The sequence below is a fragment of the Trachypithecus francoisi genome, unplaced genomic scaffold, assembly GCF_009764315.1.
Source record: "Trachypithecus francoisi isolate TF-2019V2 unplaced genomic scaffold, Tfra_2.0 Lachesis_group2, whole genome shotgun sequence".
NCBI classification, from domain to species: domain Eukaryota; kingdom Metazoa; phylum Chordata; class Mammalia; order Primates; family Cercopithecidae; genus Trachypithecus; species Trachypithecus francoisi.
In genome coordinates this window covers 52,313,819-52,337,389 of record NW_022681465.1, presented here as the reverse complement: position 1 = coordinate 52,337,389, position 23,571 = coordinate 52,313,819, and the positions used below count along the sequence as shown (strand labels likewise).

The following is a 23,571-nucleotide window of genomic DNA, read 5'->3' as shown; positions in this document are numbered from 1 at the left end:
GCAGATCAGTCCTGGTACACAATGCTTTATACATGAGGCCAAAAATGACTTTGGATTAAGAATATTTTAGTAAAACTTCTGCATCTAAAAGGAACAGGAAGAATGCACACATTTTAATCATCTTCAAAAGACCAGTTTAGCTAATGTCAATATATATTTAGAGGTTGTTGTAATTTCTGTTTTTTCTGTTATCTGTTCAATTGTCCTGTGCAAAGCAAAAATAAACCAAGTATGTGGTCAAGAGTAGTGGGCCTTCACATTCAGACAATTTGTGTATTCTTATAAATGTGTTTAATTACAACTGCTTCAAAAGAATCCCAGATTTTCAAAAGTTTATTTTAATTTTGGAGACTAGACAAGGTCATACTGGTTTTACATCCTACGTGATATAAGTATATATACAAAGAAAAAAACAACATTGGAATATTACACAGCTTGAAGGTTTGCAAAGGTTATTTGTGTCTTAGTTATTTCTGTACTTAATGACACATCTGACACATTGAGTATTATATTTCATAATTTGTTGACTAGCAAAGATACAATCATTAGTAACCCAAGTCTTCAAAACTCACATCAAACTTTATGAAGTCATTCAGAAAGAGAAAGTCAACTCTAAAATTAAAATTGACAACTATGATAAATACTTTCAAAAGGATGCAGATAAAATGGACATGTTTAAAAGTTTAGTTTCATTAATTGTAAAACTAGCACGTTATAGTTACTCAATATAGTGAAGAGTAGGTGATTCTTATGTGTATTCTACTTATGGTATTTTATTGTTTTAGTGTGAATTTAAATAGAATAAATTTACTTCACTTTGATGTCACTGACATGAATGACACAAAAGCTACTTCACAATACTACTTTACAATAATTTTCATCATTTCCATATGTTGGAATCCCTTTGCTGTCATCAATTTTGGGTGTCATGGGACAATAGGTATCCCGTTGGACATGATGTACTGTGAAGAGCATATAAAGCAGAGAGAAAACAAAAAAGCAGGAGAAACTCATTTCAATGTGTTTTCTAAAAGGAAACACATATAATTTTAATCAACTTCCTTGGAAAATATTTTTAAAATAGGTATCAATAGAAAAAATTATAAAACATCATATGAAACTAGAAGTAATTTTGGAAAAGTAATCATCATAAAGCGTAAGTAATAATCTTAAAAATATACTCTTAAGAATGCATGTAATTTGCAAAGGAAAATGGCTAGATATTTGATGGGACAGTAAACCTTGAAAGAAATTGGTTAAAGAGTAAGTGTGTATATATTTCTGAACCTAAGTAATTATCTGTCACATGACTTTAAAATTTAGCCAGTTACAAATATTTTAAAATCCTAACTTTAAAGTTATCTAAAAAAGGCAATATGGAGGAAATTGCAATTTTGTTTTTGAAAGATGTTGAAAACTGATCACCATTTCAGAGGCTTCAAATTCATAATTTCATAATAAGAACAAGAAATACAAAGCATATGGGCAAGGAATCAACATGTGACCAGCCAGTCCCCTTAGACCAACTAATTTCGCTCTTATTAAAAATGCCAGTATGATTGACTTTCTCTTTAAATTCTTCACTATTATTGAAGACCACTCCATATATACATCATTAAGAAATGCTGTTAACACATGGACAGACAAGACAGTAACAGTCTAGTGGCTTTTGTTATGCAGCACAAATATTAAAGGAAAAAATAGCAGTGTTGCGTAGGATCTTAACATTTCGTACACATACCATCCTTACTTTTCCAAGACACTTAATTTAAAACTCCAATAATTCTGTCTAAGCCTTATAAAATAAATGCTTGTAAAGCTTATAAATTAGATGTTGAAGACTTTTATGGAGGCAGTGTGAACTTCAATTTGAGAGACATGTCAATGAAACCTCCAGTATCAATAACAAATTGTTATGATAATTGCTTATTTTTTCAGGATCTTTGAAGCAAAATAAATAGAAATCAATTTTCATCTTGAAAATGGTTTACTACTTTGTCATTAGCAAACACTTTGTTTCTCACAAATAACTCCACCTGTGCCTTCCTGGGAAACTACCACCAGTTTCAAATCTCAGTAAGATGTTAGTTTCACAGGAAATGTGGAGATGAACAAAGAAATGATGAGTATGCTTGGCCAAGGTATGCAGCACTATATCAATATTTCTTTGCTAAATTTTTATAAAATAAACAAATAATGAGTCTATTTTTAAAAGTAAATATAAGGATATGTAATTACCATCTAAATGAAGATTTAAATTTAAAGAGACATAATATATATATATTTTTGTTCCTTTGTGCAAACTGAGAGTATGGGATTCTTTATGAAGGAAGTATTTGGAAATTAAATAGTTATGGCTTCCTTCAAAAATAAAACTGCAGATTTAATTAATGGATATTAAATACAGATCAATCTACTGATACGCAGTCATGTTATATATATATGAGTAAACATGACACTTCTTTTAGGGAACTAATAGGAAATTCAATTACGAAAAAAGCATCGAATTATTCAGGTAATATACAATATAAAGAAAATAGAATAGAACCAAAAGAAAAAGAAGTCACATAATGTCTTATTAGAAATAATGAAAGTAAAATGAGAATTATAACGTCAGTACTGCATGTTACATATTCTTCTTTAAAATTTTGTAATAAACATTGACAGTGTTTGGTAGGCACAGGGAAACAGGATAATATAGAGTCATTACAGAAGAAAAAAACTTATTGCTAACATTGCAGTATTCCTTTTATCAGAATTAGGTGAGTATTGATAGTAAAAGCTCTATCAACTGTTGCTCTTATTTGATAACTTTGAGTTTTTTTTTACTCTTGCTATAAAAAGAAGGCTACTTTCTTTCCCTAATATATTTCTACCAATGTAAATAATTCACGAAACAATGAGAAAAGTAATTCATACTTAATGTGATGTTGCTTAAGCGATTTGACCAATAAAAAAAATCAAATTAAATCATTGAAAAGGCAGGCTTAGACCCCCTTAAAAACACAGTTAGTTGCCTACCATAATTTGAGTACTTTTGCATGAAAAAAAAAAAAGAAAAACATTCAGTTTCCTACAGATTTTGCACAGTTCATTCCATGGAGATACTTTTAGGGAAACAGGGAAGAGGGTTGTGAAATGTAGCCTCTCCTCATTCCTCCTCTGTGCAGCCCAGCAGCTCTGACCGCAATGTGATCCTCCCATACCAGGACCAAGGAAGGATTCTTATGTGTCGTGCATAGATGGGAGGGTCGATGACGTTTTTTCTGTGAGTGTCATTGTCAAAATTGCCCTGGAAGACCTAACAAAGAAGAGCAGAAAATGTCAGTCATATAACCTTTTTTCTTTGAAATTATTTTTATGTTCCTGTTTGGAACATTTTCCCCAAACATGATATTTGGTAACTATTCATTTTCTTTTCTTCAAACTATATTGCAGCTGCTTTTTAATAATAATTATTTTAAACTAAATGATCAATTAATGTTTAAAGAGTTAAACCTTGATTGTTTAATGCAGGAATTCATAGATCTGTCATTTTCCTCTGCTTGTTTCTCTCAATTAAAAAAATGCAACAGGTATTCATTTTTGCTTATGTCACAGGCTGACATTAGTCATGTAGCTTGCTGAAGATGCTCTCTTCCAAGGAGTGACTCAGAGATCCAAGCAGCTTGCAAAGTACAGCTGTCATCTGGAGCATATGGCCTCCACATTCACAAGGGGCACGGGGAGGGGAGAGTTAGCAGACTGTGCAGGGTGTTTAAGAGAACAAATATGGAAGCAGCTTATATTACTTCTGTATTTATCTGTTTCACCCTACCTAATTATATGACTCCAGCCTAACAGCAAAGGAGGCTGGGCACTGGAAAGAAGCAGAAGGCTATCTGGTGAGCACTAACAGCCTCTATCACAGTGCCTTTTGCCCACTTCTTCTCACATACAGAATAAAATTAGCCCATCTCCAAATGAGACAACACAATCAATGCTGTTTTTGAACTTTTTTTTTCTTCTTTTTTGGCTTCATCTATTAATTCCTGGATCCATACAATACTATTGGGATAAATGTGAGTTATAATATCCTGACACTTTGCATAGAATATCTGTTCTTCTTTTGTAAAAATGCTTTTCTTTTTTGTTTTTTGGAGCTTTTCTATAGCCACATGCTCTTCCCTAAAAGACTTTCATAATAACTTGGACAAATGTCTGCTTCAGAAAACAAAACAAATTTAAAACACTGGGACCGCGATAGGAATGGCATTAAATTATAAATTATATTGGGGTAAACTGAGGTATTTATATGTTTTAGTCTTTATCTGAATAATTTTATCCTTATTTTTCTTATAGATTCTGAACATTTCTTATTAAAGTGATTTCTATTTTATATCTACATTTTTTAAAATTTAGATTTAGTTTAGATTTTTAAATTTAGTTTAACTTTTTAGAGTAAAAATCTCTTCAAGACTTTCTGTTTTCACTTTATGAATCATCTTATAATTAGAAGATAATTTTCTTTCTTGTTTGACATCAAATTTCTTTTCTTATTTGGCATCAAAATATAACTATGTGGCCAAAGAGACACCTGAAAATAAAATCCTCAAAGTAGAAAACAAAAAACAACCAAACTTCATCATCACATGACAGAATACTTAACCCACATCTTTCAGCATTCTGAAATTAAAGAAAATGTTTTAAAAGCCTTCTAGACTAGTCTTATCTGGTCACAAATGTTCTCCTGGAAAGAAACAATCATATTCTCCTCAAAAGCATTAGGCAGTATGGCACTGATTAACAGAAGCAATAGACAAGACTGAAAAGTCTCTCTGCTGGTTCTGCTGGCATATCTAAATTCAAGTTCATTTAGCAGGCATTTTATGCTTAGTAATGCCCTGTCTTGCAGGCAGGAATAGCTTATTCTGGACTGAAATGTGCTACTACTATGTAACAATGTCTCCGTTAGCAAAAGCTCACAGGTACAGGACATACCATAAACACTGGCCAAAAATCTTGAGAGGCTGTTGCTACTGCAACAGCAGAAAATAAACTCTGGTTTACTGACATCTTATCTGACATATGAGGTTGGATTCAAATGTTTCACTGAGACTGTAGTATTCCAATTTAATATGGAATCTAAAATCCAATTTTGTAGCCCTGCTAGTGAACTTAATGTATATCTTTTGGATAATAGAGTTTAAATTCATTAACTTTCATTGCAAGATTTATAACAGCCCAAAATATAGTTTTATACCACCTCTTGGAAAGGAAATACAGAAAGAAACAATTTTCTCTTAAGTGTCTGCTCTCCAGCACAGGTTTTGATAGGAATTATCAACCCAGAAAGTATTAGTTGAATTATTAATTATACTCATTTCTTTATAATGAAGAATACATACAGAGAAACTATATCATCTCTGAAACTGAAAACAACTATGAGATTTCTGATTTAGTATGTGAAAGTCACGGATATTTTTATGTTCACTTAAAAAAAAGCAAAGTTTCATGAAACAGGATGATTTATAAAACAATAACGTTCGTAGAAAAACAGCCGAAATCTATACTAGAATCACCCAATTTACAGCCTCAAAGTACTGAAAATATATTTCTGTTTTCAGAGGCCTCTCAGTAATGACACACTACAGAACACAAAGCACCCACTTGCTAATTCCAGGATGATATTTTGTACTTGTTGTGTAAACACATGGCACATGTACTGTTTTCTTATCTCCAGCACTAGGAAGCCCCTGCCTAAGAATGTTACCTAAATATTTCACCTTGCAAAGGAATGCAAATACTGTATTTTTAGTTAACTTCATAAAATCTCTAAGATTTCTAGAAAGTGCTTTCACAGGCACATTTTAGAGACATAAGCATCTGAACTAAAACTGAAGTCTGAAAAGAATGATGGAGAACATTAAATCTCTATATAGGAGTGAAAATATTTTACATGAGAAAGACACAGTTTGATTTGAATTTTTTAGAAAAACTATGCACAAGTTTCAGTTCAGGGAGGAGGCTAATTAGTTGATGACAAATTTGCTGATATATTCAAACATGATAATGCTTAGAGGTCTTTTTCTAACATATGCTTTTCCTAACATATGGGGCCTTGATAAAAAAAACACTAAAGGTACTATGCCGAAGCTTCCATAATTACAACCTAAGAGAAGATAAGAGAAAGAAAAATACAATTCCCTCAATGTAGGTATCTTGAATTTTTTTTTCTAAGGTTAACTGTCTTGTGATGCTGGTTGAAAATACAAATCAGGCCGGGCGCGGTGGCTCAAGCCTGTAATCCCAGCACTTTGGGAGGCCGAGACGGGCGGATCACAAGGTCAGGAGATCGAGACCATCCTGGCTAACATGGTGAAACCCCGTCTCTACTAAAAAATACAAAAAACTAGCCGGGCGAGGTGGTGGGCGCCTGTAGTCCCAGCTACTTGGGAGGCTGAGGCAGGAGAATGGCGTGAACCCGGGAGGCGGAGCTTGCAGTGAGCTGAGATCCGGCCACTGCACTCCAGCCTGGGCGGCAGAGCGAGACTCCGCCTCAAAAAAAAAAAAAAAAAAAAAAAAGAAAATACAAATCAGATTCTGGGAGGATTCAAATCTCAGCACGGAGAGAATATCAGATAAAATAAAACAATAAAATCTTGCTTCTAGCAGCATTAATATATTTTTTGTAAGACGAGCTACCATTCTTTGTTAGGGAGCACTATCTATTCAGGCCAGTATAGACATCAAAAATAGGAGGCCTCCAGGAATCAAGGAACAAAGCAACATTATTCTCCACGATGTAGTCAGAGAGGTGGGGCAAATTTCAGTTTCTTTTAGCAGTCATGGAATAGGACCCTAAATATCACAGAATCCCTTGGGGATTTCTTGCACATATGATTTCTTTAGAAAATCATCTAGTTTGTAAAAATGTGCTTCTTTTCAGTTATCCTAAACTGATGAAAAGTTTTAAAGAGATTCCTATTCTTCTAACTTTTGGAATTTTTGTTCACATCATTCAAATAGCGAGTGGTTCTAAGCACTTTTAGATAGATTTCCTATGGCTAAACATCAGTATTTTACATCAGTATTAAAGATCAGCATTTTAGTAAGATTTCAAGTGACCATCACTTCATCCCTCTGGGTTTTTGATGCCCCCTTATAGATTTCATTATTTTTCTTCTGCTATTTGGAGACTATAGTTGAACCACATCTGGGATTTCAGATATTGTGGAAATACAAAGGTTGAATGAGACTTTCTAAAGTTTTTTCTATTGATTGTATTTTCTTTGTTTATGGTATCAAGCACACCATTGACCTTACTGACTGTATCTGTACACTGACCTGCTGTTCTTAAGGGATAGAAGACAAAGATATCCATTTTCCTGGGGCAGCATGTATGTGTTTATGTGTGCAGAGGTGCTGGGCTGAAAGAAAGCTCAGAATTCTTTATTTAACGCATATAATTTCAATCCTTTGTGCTTTCATCCAGAGAGCTTATGGAGAAGTGAAATAAGACAGTCTTTGGTAGCTCTGATGCTCAGAAACCCTGTTTCTATCTAATTCTACCCATATAATGAAATAATCTGAGATTTGGAAGAGAACTCAGAGATCTGCTATCAATAACTCTTCCCTCTAATATTTCTAACATGGAACTTTCAGCCTATCCATGGAATGCCTCAATACAACAGGACGAGTATGTATTTAGACAGTCTGAAAGTCTATCTTTTTATAAGGCTAAAATGTATATATCTCACTTCAGTCCATTGAATCTACTGCTTAATTCTCAATGAAAATAGAACAAACTTAGCTTATCAAAAGAACTTTTGCCATACTTAACAATAATTGACACAAACCGCTCAAAAACTCAACTTCAGTGCTCTAGGCTAAACATTCATGGTTCCTTAAAAAGTTCTTCATGTTGCATGATTTTCAGACCTATAATCTTGATTGCATTCCATTGGATAACATTTGCTTGAACTATGGAAGCAATGAAAGTGAAATGAAATGAAAGTGTGGTATTTATTGGGACACAGAATATAGACATACTGTGAATAACTCAAAAGATAGAGTGCACCTTTGTTGTAGATATAGTATTTCTATCAATGCAGTGTAAAATGTAGAGTAATTATATTGCATTTTGTGTTATAGTTGATTGATTTATGGTCAAGTAAATTTTGGATATTTTAATAATTTCTCCTCAGTGAGGGTTTTCCAATTTTTTTACTTGTATCTATTTTATAAAGCAACCATTTATATATTATATAAGTATATAATTCTGATTTTTGTGGGTGACATAAGGGACAGATGCTTACTAATTTATAGTTCAGGATCATAAAATTTATTTTTATATACTTAGTGTCAACATTACTTGAATTTTTTTGATTGTCAAAAATTTCAGAGTTACAACTTGAATCAACACTTTAAGTGATATAAAGTCTTATGAACATTTTCACAGAATTAGTATGCATGAATCACATCAAACATAACATTTTTCCATTTGAATAGTTTGGGAAAAAGCCTTCATTGTTTCTAATTCTACGGCTAGATTGTCAGTAATATTTTAGGCTAATCTAAAATTTATGTTCTACTTTGCCCTATATGCAAGCATTTCAAAAATCAATTTTTTAATTAAAAAGTAAAAAATATTAAAAATGTAGAAAATTATTTTTAAACATTTCAGTTAGTGGTATAAATCTATATCTATATCATATTAAACAAATCTTATTAGAAGCTTTGCATTTATGAAACTTCTATGAGTGATTGGCTATAAAAAGTCTGAAACCGAAGTTTAATTCTTTTAGCCAAAATAGACTGCAGCTATCATTCAGTGAATTCAATTTTCTAGGAAAATTTACCAGCATCCTGAAACCATTTCATGATTGAACGGCTAGTATATTATTCTTGATGTTTTTCTCTGCAATCAATTCCACTAAACCAATGAAACTCTGTAACAAAATTAGCCTCAATATGAGTACATTCTTCTAGATGTAATAAGGAAACAAGAAATTCATTTCCAGGTAAATTTCAATATTCTAGAAAATGTTTCTTTGGAAAATAGTGATATTGAGAATTATATTCTAAGAGGGTCACCCAAAAAGTAGGGGTTTCTGTTGGAACCAATAGACTGTGTTAATGCGTGTCTCTATTGATCATCAGCCTGCAAAATGAACTGGGGGGTCGGCCTTCACTATAGGGCATCCCAACAACACTACAGCACAAATTATCATCAACAGAAAGGAATAAAGAGCTGCCACAGTGTCTTCCATCCCATAGCATCCTGAGTAGAACCATTACCCTCCAAAGCTGCAAATGAAATGAGGTCATAGCTAACCGAAACAATCTATCAGCAGGTGAAAGTCAAATGGAAAAAAATTCAACCGAAATGTGTACATAGGACCTTAAAGTAGAGCCAAAGACAAGGATAAGGTTACATGTCCCAATTTGTGAAAATATAATGTGTGTAATTTATAGATAAGAGATCGAATGTGAAGAAGACTTGTTTTCATATCAACCACTAACTATAACATATTAGATAATCACTTTATTTTTCTGTATCCAAAAGGAGTTGATCATCTTGTCTTCTTTGCAAGAAACACATATCCAGACATATCTTAATCTTGAGTTTGCTTGTGTGTACTATCTTGAAGTAACTTGCTGACCATCAAATTTTTTCTCTATTGAACAGTTCTTCTGCAGAGTTTAGGATGTGTCAAATCCAGTGTAGGCATAGCGTTTACAGACACATGTCATTCCAGTGATCAGTGTACAGTCTACAAAACTCGATGTAATAGGAGTGTGTATTAGATGTTAACTTTACCCAAGGAGGAGTCTGTTCTTTGCCCTCAGCTCCTTGAAGGTAATTTCTAAGCCCTTGGAATGGCCTGTCTGAGGAGACTGTTTTTGTTTCCCAGGGGGTCTTGGGCCACGCCAGATAGCCCATGCTAACATTGTGGTTACAGTGGGGTCTTCAGGTCAGCTTGACCACTGAAAGGGAGGAAACTAAGGTTAGCCATACAGATGGTCAACCATGTCTAAATGTCGGAGCTTCCATAAAAACTCTGAATACCAAGGCTAATGTGAGCTTCCTAGTTCGCAATACTCTGGGCCTATTGTCACATAACATGGCTAAGAGAACTTAGTACTCTCCAGAAGTCTCCAAGACAACTGAAAGCTTATGCCTGGACCCTCCTGGACTCTGCCCCACATGCCTCTTCCCTTTGATGATCTGTATCCATATCCTTTCATCGTGATAAACTATAACTGTGAGTATGATAATTTTAATTGTGTTTGTGAGTTTTTCTATTGAATTATCAAACCAGAGAATGATCTTGGGGAACTGAGAATGTGCAATTGATGTCAAAAGTGAGGGTGGGTTTGGGGAATCCTGAACTTCGCAATGAGAAATTGGTGTTGAAGGGCTACAGATTTCATTTAAGTTTTGTTGTCGGAAACATTGACAGTTGGAAAAGGAACCTTAATTGTCTGAAAGGGTTGTATCTACAACTTCCCCAACATCATGCGCCAGCCTGTGACAGGCATTCAGGCTTTAAAGTTAATTGTGAACTTACTTTCTATTCTGATTCTTTGACTAAATCCTGAAAGGATAATATTTTGACTCATGAGTATCCTTTCTAAACCTTCTATTGTTAGGTTCTACTCCCTCTATTTTACTTGCTCTTCTTATTTTCAGTTTCTGGATGATATTTATTCTCATGGGCATAAACCTAATAAGCATATCAAACAACTGGTGCTACTTGTCCTCTTGCATATTTCAGTAACAAAAAACTCAACTTCTTTGTTCTCCTGTATTTCTTTAATATCATTTCCATAAAAGCTTATAGGTCCTTTGAGAAATACTACTTTGTCCATCTACTTGGGATTCTTTTGAAATCCCTTAAGAAACTGCAGTCAGATTTTCTGAAAGCTATTGTGCATGGTCAGAGATATAATTCTGCACCATAATTCATATTGGATATTAATTTTTATCTATGTCCCTTTTAAAATGATGTTTTGTTCCATAAACCTTTTGAAAAATCTAGACCCTATTTGCTTCAGAGATTTCTTTGTTTCCCAAGATTTCTCCATGAAATTACCTGAGGCTTTCAAATTGCCTATTTAACTTCAAAAATCTAATTATAGAACATTTTTGTTTGATGAGAGAAGTGAAAAACAAAACATGGGGACAAGTTCCATAGTCTTTCTTTCAACAGGGCATGATTCATTTTAAACCATTAAAATGAATATATGAGTTCTCTAAAAAAATCATTTCCATTCCCATTGTTGCTCTCAAGAAATTTCTTGTGGCTTTGAAGTTTGCTTTCTATTGTAATTATGTAAAAAAGTAGATTTTTGGCTTCAAGAAATACTACATTTCACTGAACTAATCTGGCTTTGCTTCATGTTCCTAGTGTATATAAGTCTCTAATTATATCCCAAGAAATTCTTTACTACACCACAAATTTGATGTTCACTTACAATTCCTGTAGCATGATTTGCACTCTACTGCTCCTTCTGTTAGAGTTTTTTTTCCTGAAAATGCACCAATGAAAGATTCCAATAATAATTGGCCAAAAGATAGGCAAATGTGTTTTTTTCCCTACCCTGGCAATAAAAGTCCACATTTCTGGCCCTTCATTGCTTCTTAAATTGCCAGATTCTCTTTGGTTTCCATGTAGTTGACCTGAAAGCTGGTTGAGGAACATAAATCTTCATTGGGAAAGACAGCTGTGTAATAACTTTCTAAAATTCATTCTTTCTTAGATCCTCTGGAATTTGAGAGTATGGGAAAAGAGGAGAAAATAGCACATTTTAATAGTATTTTTTAGAACATTTAACTTCTGACTTTGCATAGAAGAGTTCAACTGTTCCTAAAAAGATGTGGGATTAGGGGATCTTATTCTCCCCAGTAATATCAACTTGTCTATTACTGGCAAGCTGGCGTAGGTAATATTTGTGATTCCCAAGTGCACTGTGACAGTGACAAGTTGAGCTAAGACTTGCCAACATCCCACTCAGCCAGATGAGAGACAAAAGGGACTGGGGGCAGAGTGGCCATCTTCATTCATTTTATGGACTGTTTTCTTACGTAATCTTGGCTTTAAGAAGCAGAGAGCTGGTAGCTCTTTAGAAAGAGCCCAAAGAGGCTCACTAAGAAGTTCATGTTACCTTTTGTTATTAGGTCTCGACCTTGAGAAAAAGACATAGTGAAAAATCAAAGCAAAAGAGTCCATCCTCCTTGACTGTTACCTTCCTTTCCCCAAGCTTCCTGGCATTTAGAATGCAGAATCTAAAAGCCAGTAGGTAGGATACACCACCCTATTTAACTTCTTTTATGATGAAAGTCTCCTTAAGTAATAAGAGTATCTTAGGAAATATATCACATAGGATGATTGCCTATAAAGATTTATGAAACATAAAATATGCCATTCTAAACTGTGGCTATATATTTAACCTATCTGCCTTCCACTACTCAGATTTTGACTGCCATAAGAAATATTCCTACAGAAAAAGTAGAATTGAGAAATCATCTGCTTTTCAAAGACATCTCCAGGAGATGTTACCAGGAATAGTCAGAAAGTAAGGGCATCTACTTTTTTCTTTTTAGTTGAACTTAAGAAATGTAGAAATGCCTTTCCTCTTTTCTATAAAAGTACAGAGCAACTCGCCTCTCTATTGAGCTCAAAGCTCATCTCTCAAACTCTCATCCTAAATCACAGTAGGTATTTTCCATCTCATCAGAACAATTTGAGACTTTACCCCTGACTCTACCCTTCATGGTAGGTATATAAATGATGTAGCCGTAGCGAAATTGGTGTATTTTGGTAATTATTGCCACATTAGGAGACTTTTCCTCACTTCAAGTCTCATTGAAGAGTTTCACCCTTTCACCCTATCCTTGTCAGAAATGACTTAATATCGAGCTCTATGTATGAACACAGAAGTGATTTAAGCACTCAGTCATGTGACTTCTAAGCCAGACTGGTGATGAGGAGAAAAGAGTATTAGGGAGTGAGAGAAGACGATCCTGGAGATGGATGCAGGGGTGGCAAAGTGGAATTGTACAGCTGAAGCAGGGTGCCTAGGTGTGGGTGTAAGTCTGTATTGCCTAGGCACAGAAAGTAGTCATTCTCCTTTATCCTCTCTCCTGAGTATCCTTAGTAGACCATCGTCCAGCTGCAAGACATAGAAGATCTTAACTGGAAACAAGGTTGCAAGATCAAATATTTGGAATATACTTACACTAAAGAATGTATCATTTATCTAAATTCAAATTTAACTAGGTGTCGGTATTTTTATTTGCCAAATCTGGCAACACTATATGAAGAACATGAGGAACGCCAGACCTAAGCTGAGCAGTCACTAACTCTTCTTTGGGATACGGTAAATTTTGGGTCTTTTCTTAAGGAGTTGAGGGTATATTATTATTAAAATATACTTGATCTCAGAAGGGAATATTTAACTTTGCTATTACTTATGGCTATTGAAGTATTACCAAAAGGAAGAAAAGAAATAAAAGTGTAATTTTGTTATATAAAAGTTATATTATTTTCACTCATATATGAGGAATGTCTTCCTTTAATTATTATTAAGTATGAGACATTTCATTTATCTGTTCAAAATTGATTTTGTTTCTAATTTTATTGGAAATAAGGAAATTAGTTCTTATGTTGTTTTCTGAGTTTGGTCCTCTGCTTACAGCTTCAGAAAAACTGAGAGGAATGCCTCTTCACACAGGTATAATTACTGAATCCGTCTTTTGTTAAAGTTATTTTTTAATCAGTTTTGTGTTTCAAATTACGCCAGAAGCTTTTTGATGATGAGAAATGGGTTGCCTCTTTAATAAGTGTCCCCAAAGTGCTTATTACAGGTGTGTTTGCTCCAAGAGTGCTCTATACATATTAACACAGTTTCTCTTTGAGATTCAACCAAAGGAACCACATAAAAATCACTGCCAAATGATTAACTTTATAAGGTGTGGCAGATTCAGAAATCTTTTTATAGTTTCCCATAAACATGGACATATGACAGGTATCATTTATTCTTTTTCAGATTTAAACTGTGAAAAAGTAGAAAAATACTGCCACATTAATTAAGTCATTGTGAAAGTGTTAAAGGGGAGACTTAATTGCTAAACATATTGCAGCTGATGGTGTGATGGTGGATAGTAAAAATGGCATATGTATCATGCAAAACTAATGTCCTTGAGCATTTTTTTAGCATATAATAAACAATCAAAATATTAGTTGTTTAGTGATTATTTAGAAACAAAATGGGTTCGGCCGGGCGCGGTGGCTCAAGCCTGTAATCCCAGCACTTTGGGAGGCCGAGACGGGCGGATCACGAGGTCAGGAGATCGAGACCATCCTGGCTAACACGGTGAAACTCCGTCTCTACTAAAAAATACAAAAAACTAGCCGGGCGAGGTGGCGGGCGCCTGTAGTCCCAGCTACTTGGGAGGCTGAGGCAGGAGAATGGCATGAACCCGAGAGGAGGAGCTTGCAGTGAGCTGAGATCCGGCCACTGCACTCCAGCCTGGGTGACAGAGCAAGACTCTGTCTCAAAAAAAAAATAAATAAATAAATAAATAAATAAATAAAAAATAAAAATAAAATGGGTTCAAATTTTTGCTGTATTCTAATTGATGTAGTTTGGATATTTGTCCCCTCCAAATCTCATGTCAAAATGTGATCCTCAATGTTGGAGGTGTAGCCTAGAGGGAGGTGTCTGGGTCATGGGGGCAGATCCCTTACATATGGCTTGGTGCCCTCCCTATTGTATTGAATGAATTCTTGCTCTATTAGTTCACAGGAGAGCTGTGGCATCTTCTCCTCTCTCTCTTGCTCCCTCTTCGACTTCCACCATGAGTAAAAAAAAGCTTCCAGATGCCTCACCAGAAACCATGCAGATTCTGTTGCCATTCTTGCACAGCCTGCAGAACCATGAGCCAAATAAACCTCCTTTCTTTGCAAATGACCCAGTCTTAGGCATTCCTTAATAGTAATACAAAACAGATTAACACCACTAGTCAATGGTTAATGCATACTTCAACGGTCAAAATAATGACATCGTTTCTATCATACTTAGATTGATCAAGTACTTGTTTCCCTAGTAGGAAAGAAAACTATCAGATTCACCTAAAATAACATCGTAGTTTTTTCTATTAAAAATACTAATTTTCTCTCAGCTAACATCTCCTGCTTTCATCAGGCTCATCATTACCTCTTAATGAATGACAACATCACTGAATTTTAAATGATTTATTAAAGTTTGATAGCCTTGATCATTCTACTGGGGAGCTAATCACTAATCAATATTTTTAATATGTTAGCATTTTTAGTCAATGCATAGAGTCACAGTTAGGCTAACACTTGATGATTTTTCACAGTAGTAGTATAAGAATGACCTAAATAAAAGCATGAGTAATATTTTTCATTGTGAAATATTGTCATTACACAATTAGGTCTATTAATAAATAAGTCATACATAAACATGAGATATTCAGAATTTTAAGTGTCCACAATTTTAGTGATTTCTGATGAGTGATGGAAAATTGAGAAGATAACAATAAGATTTTAACATTTTTGGCATTTGAGCACTGGGAAAAGTAAGGTAATAAAACATGTAACAACATTTTTATTATTTTTCATTTATGAATATTTTACTTTGATAGTACTGCTATGTAACATATTCCTTGTGTTTTTCACACTTTTTTTTTTTCATTTTGTAGGAACATGTGCTAACTAGAAAAACTATATTGTTTCAAATTTTAAGGGAGTTTATCAAACTCCCTGAAAATGTAACTCTGAGTTTTGGAGACAAAAGATGATTAGCAAGAAAAAACAATAAACATATATTTTCTCCTTATTATTGTATTATCCTGACTTGTTTTCTCCTTTCTCTGTAAATTTATTGAGAATGATGTTTCATAGCAGCTGTACTAGGTGGTTATCTATCATTAAATAACAATCATAGCACTAGGGATATTCTTCCTACTCCTTGCCCCCAACCCACCCTAATATTGGTGAATTTTATGAATTTTCTGCCTGATGTATATTTATTTCTACCACCTAATTGTTGTTAAACAGAATTCTGCTTTTGCTCTTTTATTTTTTAATGATGAAGGTTAAAACACCCACATGCCATCAAGAAAAGTAAATGCTTCACTGACCAAAATTAACTGCATATTTTACATTGACAGTATTTAATATTAGAAAATGTGAAATAATGTACAAAGGATTTTCTTTGAAACCTCACAATTAATCCTTAAAGAAGGACAACTGGCTTTCCATTGATATTTCCAAATAAACTGAATGACTTCTTAAAATCACTGAGTTCCTTCAGACAGAACGGTTTCTGGTTGTTCCTGCAGCTAACGAGTCACTCTGGTTTGTCTTTTATTTCCAGCATGTAGCTAGTTGTTGCCCCATCTCCTGTTCTCTCCTTCCTTTCCTGCTCTTAAATCTTTCTTTACCCTAGATCTGAGAATGAGTATCTTTGGGCAGGTAGGACACTTGGAGCTTATGTTAAACATGGAAATGGAAGGATAGTATTTTTTGTAGGAGACCCAGGGCTATTTGCTCGCGGACTTGCATCCATTTTTTCTGTCTTGTTTTTGACCCCAGGCCTCCACTTCACAACTGATTCTGATAAGTGGGTCCCTATTATGTTCTCTGTGTACCTTAACAACTGCTATCACACTACTCATTGATGACAATATGCTGCTTTCTGAATTCAATTTATTTAATAGATTGTCCTTTCCCAACGCAGCAGGCAGATCTAGGCCTGCAAACTGCTTTCACTTTGCTAAACCAATTATTCTGTACTTAGATATTTCCTGATATATTTCATTCTTGGTCAGAGGCCTTAGCAAAATTGACAAGCATCCCATTCTATTTTGGGCATACCAGCACATATCCTAGTCAGGTATCATAATATTAAATTACAAGGAGAAAAGCAGAGAAACTTCTGAATAGCAGTTGATACCAAGTAGTGCTTATTTAAATAATATCCATGATGTGCTTATTACACATTGCATGCCTGTATCAAAACTCCTCATGTACCCAATAAATATACATACCTACATACACACACAAATTAAAAATATGCAAATTAAAATAAATAAGTAACAATGTCCTTATTTTTAGACAATTCTGAAATAACATGATTGTCTTCTTAACTTTAGTTTCAATTAAGTCACTCAGCCATCAAATATTTAAGTAAGTAAAATAAAGTGACTACATGAATTTCTATCATGTAGGGGCACACTTCACTTGCTATTACTGAATCCTAGTGTTTTGTATAAAGCCATGTATATTTTGGAAACTGCTTTTTGAAAAGCAGCTTCCTTTCTTTCCTTCCCTGCCTTATTTGAAAAGAGTAACAGGACTCTGAATAGATGAAACTAATGGTCTCCAAGTAATATGGAGAGAAACTGTCCTTGATCCTGCTGCTCAGAAACATGCAGCTGTTCCCTCTTGAAAGACAATTCACTCCCTTTGCTTTCCCCTCCCCCGCTATCATCTTCCTCTGTGATTGCCACTGACGATTCCATTTTATTTACCTCCTAAGGGATTCTTCAGGTTCTGAGTTTCACACCCAGATCAAATTTCAAAAGAACAGCATGACTATTATTGACTACTCATCCGACCTCTGCCTTACCCATGAGCTGGACTTTCAAGGTATTAAACATTCAAATTTAATTTCAGCTCTCCAAAACTACTCACTTCAGCAGAAATGAGAGGATGCTCTGTGACATCTGTAATTACTGTTGAATTTGAATATATCCTTCAATACAGACCATGGCTGACAGCTTTATTAATGAGGACTGATGATGTTGCTGTTTCTATTTTTCACACCCATGTTGAGAAAGGGAAGGAGGTTGAAAAGGACCAGGGACTCTTTTCTTCTATTGGAGAGTGATGGACTTTAATGAAACTGACATAATCTATGTGCTACTCCTTCCCTAGAGTTGTTTTATCAAATAATATACCTAGTAGGTTATATTTTGACTTTCCAAAATAAACAGATTAAATCAAAGTTTTTCCACCTTTACTAAGCTTCTCATTAGACTGGGAGATTGTGTCATATTCAGATTTTTTTCTCACATGGAGTCTGCCAACTGAATACACAATTGAATGAATATAAATTTCACCTCCTTCTAGATGATCCCCCCATCTAATCTGCATCCTAAACTACTTAAATATATTATTTCAATTTAAAATTTGTTTAAAGTTAGTGTTTACTTTGTGATTTTCATGAGGGAATTGGCAAACTTATTAAAATTTAATCTTATTTTTAGAAACATTGATTCGTATTGACTTCCTCTGACCAATTAGAGGCCAAAGTCCTAAGGAATAATAATAAATTCCATTCTCACTAGAAAAACAGAAAACTACCCTTAGTTTCAAAACTTTAATTTTGTTTTTGGCATCAATTAGTCATTTTTCACACACTTGCTTATTATTTAAATTAGCTGGGGCCTCTGTAAACATTTAGATTTCCAGCTCATCTCCAGAGAGTCTGAAGCAGGGCCCAGAAATATGTATTTTTAAACAAGCTCTCCCCATGAGTGCTATAATCAGACAATTATGGTAACTACTGAATTAGAGAGTTCACCAAGATATTGCAGTTTATTTCTTGATGAATATATGTGTGATTCATCTTTAAGGACCAAGAAAGTCTTATTGGAAACAGGGGATTTTATTTTTTATTTTGGAAAATCCAGGTAAATTTTCAACTTTTCAACTTATGCTTTTACAAAACCCTGGATAATTTTAGGGAGGAAGATGAAATACAGTATTACCAGCTTCTTTATTCCTGAAAAAAGAAAGCTCCTATGGTGTGAATTCAGACTTATTTAAACACTATGATGTTATGACTAATATACTGGATGAGAAAACACATTTTTATTTCTAATTTTTCCATATAAGTACTCTTCCTGAAATTTATTATTGCTTTACTTTGGCTTATAACCTGAAAAATTAAATACTGAAAGTGTTTGTCAAGTTTTGCAGTTTTCCTGCTAAATGTAGTAAAAAACAGCTCCAAGTGTATAAAACAAATGTCACTTTCATAAGGGCAAAGGAACATTTGACTTTCAAATAAAAATGTACCTGAATTAATGCTGTAGAGAAATATAAAAGTTAGTTAAATGTTAGAAAATGCTGTAGACTAGTAAGGGGAAAATACAAATGTATGCACTGTAATGAGAATGTCATCATAGGCTCAATTACAAGAGATTTAATGTGGAATTTAGCTAAAAAACAATACTAAAGTAAACTGCAATTCTTGTGAATGCTATGGGAGGGTATTCAAAAACTGACATCTCAATAAGGAGAACAGAGTATTATTTTTCTTCAATGGACTTTTGGCCTGTGGGTGTATACACATATGTTTATTACATACATGTAAATACTCGTATGTGTGTATGTGTGTGTGTGTGTGTGTATGGCACTGCTTTTCTAAGGCTTAGTCATTCTGATTAATAAAAAATAAAAAGGCCATTGATACATTTTTTGAGTTTTATACCAATTACTGTAAACCTAGAAAATTACATTTATTTTCAGATTACTTTTCTGAAGTAATCTTGTGTCTGGATCTACATTAGACTTCCACACCCACATTCCCAAAATCTATTAAAGCAAGCAGTCAATAAAAACAAATGGCACAAAAGAAGACTTAGAAGCTTTTGTTTATACATATTTCTGTTTGAAAAGTGCATCTATAAAACATCTCACAGACACATGTTTTGCCCTGAAACATTCAATTCATCTATTATATTTGTCTGGATGAAAGCTTGTGGTTGAATTGGCACTTGTAAATATTGAAGACTTTTTTTTCCTCTTATGGAAAGTAACCATGGAAAACCAGACAAAAATAATGTTAAGAATCAATAGGAGATGGCTTACTCAGCCCCAGAAAAAATTAATTGCTAAGTAGTATTGAGCCCTTTTAAACAGAAGAGTGCATCTATAAAGGATATATGAAATGATATGCAAAATAGCTAGTAGAACCAGTAATAACAGTAAAGCAAAAGAGTTATTTTGATACTTATCAAAAACATATTTTATTGATATACATGTATATTTACATATAAAATGATGACATTTTCAAGTATTTAAATTTAGGCAATACTTTTTCTCATTTGTTTTATAAAATTCTTTTCTACATAAAAATGGAGAGATCTAACGCTCTGTAATTCCTTCGTCCCCATGAAATATTTCCTTATAATAATACTAATTACTGAATTTTTATCTACAGTTTATTGGTGTCAGTTGTCTTCTTCAATAGTAAATAGTAAACTCAGGCTTTTATCTTAGGCTTTTCTTCATTATGCCTAATTAGTTACAATATTAAAAACAAACTGGTCAGATTTCTTTTTAAAACTACCAGTTAAATTGGCTGAGTTTAGCCAATTATCATATATTTATAACATAAAATGTTTTCATTAAAAAATTTTACATTATACGAATAATGTAATTATAAATTACATAATAAATAATAATATAATTATAAACATTATACCATAATGTATGCTTTATGGTCTCACAGGAGAATTACAGCTCACAATAATTTTTGTAAATAGTATGCATCAATCTACTTTCACAATTTTCCAACATGCCTAGTAGAGTCTATTTTTTCTTAACAATAATTTTTTTTTGGTTAGATGTTTGAGGTGATGGATATCCCACTAACTCTGATGTGACCATTAGACACTGTATACGTGTATTAAAATATCATATGTAGCCCCCCAAATATGTACAAGTATGATACATCAATTTAAAAAAGAATTATTTTGGTCATGTCCAAATCGTATGTTATAATAATTATAGTTCCTAAATATGTGGATTGATAGCTATAATCTATTTTGCTTGTGTTTATGGAGGTAAGTTTCTGGGCTTTAACATTCATTTGAAGGTGGATTTCAAAAGTTTAAAATATGTATCACAAATCCTGAAGCAATCACAAAAACAGCAAAACGTTATGGCTGATAATTCAACAAACACGATTAAAATGGAATCACTGAAAATTTGATTAATCTAAAAGAGTGCAAAAATAGGAATAACAAGCAAAAATAGATGTGACAAATAGGAACTAAATAGTAAGATGATAAATTGAAATCCAATTACATTAATACTCTCATCAAGTATAAATTGTATAAATGTTCCACTTGAAAAGCAGGGACAGTCAGACTGGCCAAAAGAAGATCAAATTATATACTGCATAGAAGGAATACTTTTCAAATATAGAGTACAAATAGGTTAGCAGTAAAAGGATGAAAAAAATGCTAAAAAACTATATGCTAAGGTAGCATTCATAAAAAGAAAGCTGGAGTTAATATCTATTAATATCACACAAAGTAGATTTCAGAGCAAAAAATACCAGGGATACAGAAGTTCATTTTCTAATGAAAAAGGGTTGAGTTGATCAAAAGGACATTAAGAATCTGTTTATGTATATATTAACAGAGCTTCAAAATACATCAAGTAAACACTGATGTAATGGCAAGAAGAAAGAGACAAATCCATAACAGTTGAAAAGTTTCACGTTCCTTTCTCAGTAACTGACAGCACAAGTAGACAGAAAATCAGCAAAGAGGTAGAAAACCTGAGTAACACTATCACACAACTTGACACAAAAAGTTTATGTAAGTTTCAGATTGAGATAATGAAATAAAACACTTTAACAGGAAAATGTCTAGTCTATAAGAAAAATTACTCACATATTAAATCACTTTTTTTACATAAATGGAGACAAAAAAGCATTTTAACAGTTTAATGGTTTAACCATAATTTTCTTTACCTTCCCTAACCTATATAAAGATTTCACTATTATAGATATACTGTTTACTGAATCTTACACATGGATAAGTAAATACTCATCTGTCTTAAAATTAATTTCAAGCCTGTATAATTCATGAAGTTTAAGAAAATTCATCTTATGAAACACATTGCATCAGAATGCCTACTGTAAAAGGTGAAAGACAGGAACTGAAATAGTTATTTGCAATAAATCATGGCAAACACTTGTCTATAGCTCACAAAATAAGTTTGGAAATAATTTTACAAAATATCCAATGTTTATTCAGTTTAAGATGTCATTGATCATAAATCATGCCATTATTTTATGTTCATCTAGGAAAGAATAAGTGCTCTCAATTAAATTGTGATGTAAGATATACCAGTTTCCAAGATGTTAACATGTGAAATGTGTCTGTGTCCTGAGATGTTACATGGGTGTGTTCTGAGATGTAAAAACGTGACTAGATGTGGTTTTTTAAATCTAAAGCTAAAAACACATCTCCTCTAAAGTAAATGTTGTATGAACTAAATTTAGACTGTTGAATCACTTAAACAGCCATTCCAGCCCTAGTGTTTCTGGGGAAATTTATAAATTATCTGCCTTGAATATTTGAAGAAAGAAAGATATTTTCAACACCTCTGTCAGTTAATAATGCAATAACCATAAGGAAGTAAACAGATTACATATCATAAAAATAATTATTAACTCAAATATTTAACATGTATAAAGCAGTGTTACAGTCTCCCCCAAATCCTTGATCTGAGAGTTTTTGTTGATGTCTTCAGAGAGCTAGCATTCCTTGCACAGTTGCTTAATTCTAAGCAACGTGTTAACTTGATTTCACTAATCCAACTGAGGCCATATTTAAACATCTGATCCCAATTAGTCATTGATAAGGCATTGAGCACTTTCATTCTCCAGGGTCTCACAGATACTGAAACCAGTAGATACTATGAAAAGATGCTCAAAATGTTAAATATTAAAACAAAATAAAAATTGTATGGCATTGATTTATACAGTGTGTGTGTATAGAGGTGTGTACATATGAAATTCAAAGTAGATTATATGTTTAAAGGAAAAATAAACCTATGAATTAAAATACAATGAAGGAAATGGAGCCGAAAAACATCCGAGTTTTTTTTTGTTGAGCTGTGTAATCACAATTGTTCTTAAAATGTTTAAAATGTTTAAAAATGATTTCATTAACCTTTGAAATATTTTTCTCCAAAGAACATTTTATCTAACATCAGGAATTTATTTTAATAATGGAAATGACAGTGGCATATATTCTAGCAATAACTATTTACACATGTCTTATGATAAATTATTCAATATTCTATTACCTTTATAAACTATTAGGTGAATCTCAGATAGTCAGATGTTAGGCAATTAGTAATATGAAAATGTTATCAGTAAAGCATTTTTTTCCCCTAGGTTGCACCATTACATACCAGACTGCAAACTCCTTTACAGTACTATTCTTTAAAGCTTTTTATTTAACCTATATTTTCAGTATATGTAGATATTATTTTCAGTACAGATGTATAAGCAGTTCATTCATTCAAACTTGGGTGTAATGTAATCCTCCACTTCTGAACTTTACAAACTGATTTGGCTGACTTACCTTATCTTTTCTTTGCTTTTCATCCTGGTATACAGTCCAGTGTTCTCCATCATTGCTGTAAGCCAGTTTGTAGGAGCCAACGAACTGTACATGACCAAAATCTTTAGCTCCTTGTGTAATGATGCCAGTCACTTTGGTTGGAACAAGAAGATCCACCTAAA

At 33.4% G+C, this 23,571-nt stretch overlaps 1 protein-coding gene across 2 annotated transcripts in view; it reads right to left on the bottom strand.

Annotated features, from left to right (window-relative positions):
- Nucleotides 1-315: 315 nt before the first annotated feature.
- The window catches only part of EDIL3 (EGF like repeats and discoidin domains 3), a 459,624-nt gene continuing 436,368 nt past the window's right edge, over nucleotides 316-23,571 (bottom strand). For both annotated transcript variants that reach the window (XM_033179202.1, XM_033179204.1), the window contains 2 exons: nucleotides 23,411-23,566; nucleotides 316-3,301 (listed from right to left, as the gene is read on the bottom strand). In XM_033179202.1, the coding sequence (XP_033035093.1) occupies nucleotides 3,152-3,301; nucleotides 23,411-23,566 (306 nt within the window). In that variant the 3' untranslated portion in view covers nucleotides 316-3,151. The remainder of the gene's footprint in view (nucleotides 3,302-23,410; nucleotides 23,567-23,571) is intronic.